The sequence below is a fragment of the Impatiens glandulifera genome, unplaced genomic scaffold, assembly GCF_907164915.1.
Source record: "Impatiens glandulifera unplaced genomic scaffold, dImpGla2.1, whole genome shotgun sequence".
In the NCBI taxonomy this organism is placed as follows: domain Eukaryota; kingdom Viridiplantae; phylum Streptophyta; class Magnoliopsida; order Ericales; family Balsaminaceae; genus Impatiens; species Impatiens glandulifera.
The window spans coordinates 108,028-113,087 of record NW_025919012.1 but is presented as its reverse complement, the minus strand read 5'-3'; the positions used below and the strand labels follow the sequence as shown (position 1 = coordinate 113,087).

The following is a 5,060-nucleotide window of genomic DNA, read 5'->3' as shown; positions in this document are numbered from 1 at the left end:
TATGTTCTGTGAGATTAAGTCATGTTCCACTGCAAAAGAAATATGGGATAAGCTCAGCCAGATACACGAATTGAGCCCTCAAGCAAAGAACAACCAGGAAGCATTCATTTGCAGTCAGAACAAGTCCAGATGGGCTGACAGCGATTCGGAGGAGTCTCCCACCGAAAAAGAGAATGAAGTTGTAACATGTCTGATGGCAGATGACCAATCTAAGGTAAATGATATCTCTGCACCAAAATTTACAAACAAGGAGTTAACTAATGCACTCAATGAAATGACTATTGAGTACAAGAAGTTAGCTGACTCTTTTTATGAAATGAATGTTAAATATGAATCAACTGCCTTCTCTTCAAAGCAAGAACCTGAATCAAATGTTTTTGATGAAAACTTAACAGAGATCTCATCTGAGAATGAGATACTCAAGGAACAGATTCAAACTCTTTCATCTGAAAACAATAGACTAAATTATATTGTCAGTGCATGGACAAGATCAGGAGATGCTGTCAAATATCAGATCATCATGTTGAAACCTGCTAGATCTAGATCCGGTTTGAGATTTGACAGCAATGACCCTAATCTGTCTTGCAAAAACTCAAAGCCAATTGACAACAAGAAGGGTAAGACGATGGGTAAGGGTAAGATTATCCATGGTAACCTAACTATTAATGACGTCCTCCTGGTTGACAACTTGTGTTATAACTTAATCAGTATCAATCAACTTTGTGATAACGGTTTGTCAGTAGACTTTCAAACTCATGCATGTTTAGTTAAAGACCAAGATGGAAACATCTTATTAACTGGAAGTAGAGTAGGAAACTCATATAAAATGAATTGGCATAAAGAGACATCTGATCCTATGTGCATGATTGCCAAGAATGACCAGAAATTGTGTTAGGATCTAGGTTGCGGCTAGAGGACCGGGGTTGGACCGGTTAGCGCGTCTCACTCAAAGGTGGTGATTAATCCGGTTAGAAATTAACACCGGGGTTTCAATACTACACAAACTGTCACAAACCCTTGAACCAGGTTCAAGCGCAGAAGAGGTTTGTTTTCAGGTTGAAGCACCACACTCACGAGATAGGCAGAACCGGTTTTGGATAAGACAGGTTTGGAAGTTGCTGGGTCGGTTTTGTAACTCAGTGATTCGGTTTAGGGAGTGTAGAGTTGGTCAAAGCGGTGTAGGTAGGTTAGTACATATCGGTTAGAATGTAGAACCGGTAGAAAGTAAATAACAAGACAGGTTTTTATGGATGTTCGGAGATGAAACTCCTACGTCACCCCTTCCTCTCGAAACCGCGAGAAGGATATTCACTAAGGAATACAAACACAATCCGATCGAGACTTATTTCCTGCTCGATAACACCTGTACAATTTTAACCGAAATTGTAAATACACACTTCAACTTAGCACTTAAGCTTTCTAGAGATAGAACACAATCTTATCACTTATAAATTAGTTGTCCACTGTGTCCCGCATTTACTCCTCTTCAGCTCCTCCTTTTATAGGTGAAATGTGTCAACGGTCACATTTCATTTTCTTGAATTTGATTGGTTGAGCAGAGGTTCAGTGATTCAGACCTGACGGTTAACATTTTTAGACCTAGCGGTCTATTCTTCCAGTATGTAGGTCAAACCGGCTAGGTTTGTCTTTTACTCAATGTGGTAATTGTCGGTTAGACAGTTGTCTGTACTCGGAAGATTGCCTTTCTGATTTATCCTGAAGTGGAAAGATCTTGTAGGACGGTTTTCTGCAGCTTGCAGACTTTCCTCAGACTTGTATGAAAATGGAAATGTTCAGTCTGTTCCTTTGGTATCATTCTCAACAGATACCCGAAGTATCTTCTTATGCTGGTCGGTTATTTGTGTTAACCGGATGGCTTCCGGTTATTCCTTGGCGACTGTCTAGTGTTTCCGGCCTTCTTGTTTTGACCGATCTTGCCTTCTTTGTGCGGTCATGTTTCTGGTTGATTTGATAACTTGACCGGTGGAGCTTCTTAATCCGGTTGAGTATTTTGACCGGTTGCGGTTGTTTGTCTATTCCTGCATAGGAGATTTGTTTGTGTTAAGTTCTATTAACCGGTCTAATTTTATCTAACAATTTTACCTTTTTGATTATTTTATTTAAAATATTCAAAATACTGTAAGATTGCAACTGTAGGCCGGTTTTGTGAGTTTTATTTGGCCGGATTTTTGGAAACTGACTTGGGAGGATTTTTTTCGAAAAATTTTGGAAAATTTTGAGAAAATTTTTGAGAGATTCTATCTTTTATCTTATCAATTTCTCCCTTTTTGATTATTTTAATTAAAATATTCAAAATCAAGTCGGAATGTAAATGTAGGCCGGTTTTCCAAAAATAACTATATATATATAAAGATAACCGCAAAAGGGCAAAATATTATATATGTAGAAACCGAAATAAACATAAGTGAAGATAGAAAAGAGAGCCCCTAGTTCAATCTGGATGGCAGGAAGTCTTCCATCAGGTCATCTGTTGGTTGTCCCTTAGCTTGTTGAGCCGGCCTTGAAGAGGGACCTTCAGCTCCCGTGGTGTCCAGGTGAGGAGTTAACGGTTGACCGACCGTGCTGACTGGAACCGCATTGAAAACTCGCTGTCTTGTAGGTGGCGGCTCGAGATCTTCTTCGAAGTCATCCTCGGTTTGTAAAACCGGGTTCAGTGGGGGTCGACAACTGTCTCGGTGATTCTGCCCAGCATCTCGGTGACTTGAGCCTTTCTTGAGGGAACTTTACTCTTTCGTGTTCCCGTAGCCGAAGAGGAGGGAGCCACCTTGGTCTTCTTGTGAGCCTTGGCATATTCGTCGTACCTTTGTTTTTCAGCGTTGAACCGCTCTGCATCCTTGGCCTCTTGAGCTGCTATGGCCTTTGCAAGTGCCGGATTTCTGGCCGATACATTTCGTATACGTTCGGCCAATTCCGCATCAGACAATCGTGGTGCCTCCTTCTTCTTCCGCGTCTCTTCGTCCAGCGCATCTTGAAGTTCCTTAGCCGCCTGAGCGTTTTCCTCCTCAACCGCTTTATCGGCAGCCAGCTTGGCCTTTATCAGTTCATTCACCTGTTCGGTGACCGCCTTGAGGTCGGCCTCAAGCTTGGTGTTCCTTTCCTCAAGACTTGCATTCTTCTCTTCAAGATTTGTGACCTTGTCGAGTATCGAACCGACTTGGGTACTTGACTGCCCCAGGTCCTCATCGACCTTTGTAAGCCGTTGCTCGGTCTTCTCTTGAAACCGTTCCAAGTCATCCACCAACTTTGAAGTCGTATCTTCCAAGGCTATGGTACGGTTAAGATGAGCGTCGTACAGTGCATCGGCGTCAGGGTACTTTGTTTCGACCGACGTGATCCGCTCGTTTGCCTTCCCAAGATCATCCCTTGTTGTTTCGGCCATCCTGAATGCTTGAACCGCGACCCTCTTAGCTTTCTTCTTCCAGGGCTTAACCGCGTCGTTGACAAACTCTTGAATGAGGGACTTAACTTTTTCTTCTGTGAGGGCTGGTTCTGAATCCCCGGTTTGAACGGATGCGCGTGGGCCGGTGAGAGGAGTCTCTGTCCTTTCGTCGGTTTCGTTGATAGCCTGATCCGCTAGAGGAGACTTATCGCCTGGGTTCTGACCGTCAACATTCTCAAGACGCGTAGAGTACGTTGTATTTTGCTGTTCGCGCACCGTTTCAAGCCGCACCACTTCGTCGATGAACTCCCCTTTCTTTACCGCAAGTAACTCCAACACCAAGAGTTGTAGTTTAGACGTCGGTGTTCCCGCAACATACCTTTCTGTGAGTTTTCGAATATGTTCGGCTAGCTTTTGTAGCCGAGCACGCGGTTCCACTATTGCGTGCCGGTCCAAGGCTTCGCTGGGATCCTTGGCTTTTGTTAGGCTGATGACGTTTTCCTCTATCTCCATCAACCTTTCGAATCTTTGTCCGGTGGTTAAGCCCAGTAGCATATGTTTGAAGAATTTGTCGCACCGGTACCGGAACCACTCACAGTATACTTCAGATGCCTCATGAGCTTGCAGATCGATTTCCTCCATGATTCTGCGTACTATATTCTCGGCCATCTCCTAGTCGTTGTTTTCGGGAACATCTTCCTCCCCAGGGCCGTCTGCACCGGTATCGGCATTTTCAAGACTGTCCGATTGTTCCTCTTCTATCGGACCTTTTTCTTTACCGGACTCATTTTCTTCGGTATAATGTGAAGCAGTTCGGTCGGAGCTGGAGGCCGAATCGTCCTTATTTTGCGTTTCAGAGGGCGGATCCGCGAATTCTATCGGTTGTTTGTCCTTCTTGCTTCCGGATCTGCCCTTTACCGGAGCCGGTTTCTTATTGGCAGACCTCTTCTTTCGGCCATCTGTAGAACCGGGGGATTTCTTCTTCTTTTCCAAGAATTGGCGAGACATAATGATTTTGATTGAATGAAGATGAACACCCAGACCGGTATTGATGTTGTGGTGGAGCATGATCTTCCCGAGTGGGATGGTGTAACCCCATGACCGGGTGGAATCCGGTATCACCATTTCCTTTAGGTTGTGGAAAATTTCCTTCGCCCAGTTAATATTTATACCGTTTAGTAAACCGGCAAGCATCTCGATTTTTGCCTTGGTGAGGTTGTCGAAATTTCCCCCTCTTGCCTGGACCGATTTCGTGAAGATGTCACAAAGCGGTATGTATTCCGGTCGAAGTGATGACTTCTTTCCGGAAACTTCTACAGGAACCGAGGTTGCCGAGAGAACCTGGCATGCTGCTTCGAAAGTTTCTCGATCTAGAGCTATCGAAATGTTGCATCCATCTGTTGGTAGGCGTAGGATTTCTGCAACCGACTCTTCGGTTATGTCGAACTGTTTACCGCCGACGGTTGTAGTTGTTATTCTGCTAAAGAGAGATGCGGTTTTAAAGAATTCTTCAACCGCTTCCTTGTATAGAATAAAAGGACCACCTAGGAAGTATTCGAGACCGGCCTCGGAAATCCGGGAAAGAACTTGCTTTGCCGGAGCCGAACCGTTTTGTCTGATCTCTTCAAAGTCTACCTGGATGATATGTTTGAACAATGCG

The 5,060-nt window shown here is 44.2% G+C and overlaps 1 protein-coding gene across 1 annotated transcript; it reads right to left on the bottom strand.

Moving 5' to 3' along the window:
• Positions 1-2,671: 2,671 nt before the first annotated feature.
• LOC124917333 (myosin heavy chain, clone 203-like) lies at positions 2,672-4,069 on the bottom strand. Its single transcript, XM_047457789.1, has one exon. The coding sequence runs from the start codon at positions 4,067-4,069 to the stop codon at positions 2,672-2,674; it is 1,398 nt and encodes a 465-aa protein (XP_047313745.1).
• Between the last annotated feature and the right edge of the window lie 991 nt (positions 4,070-5,060).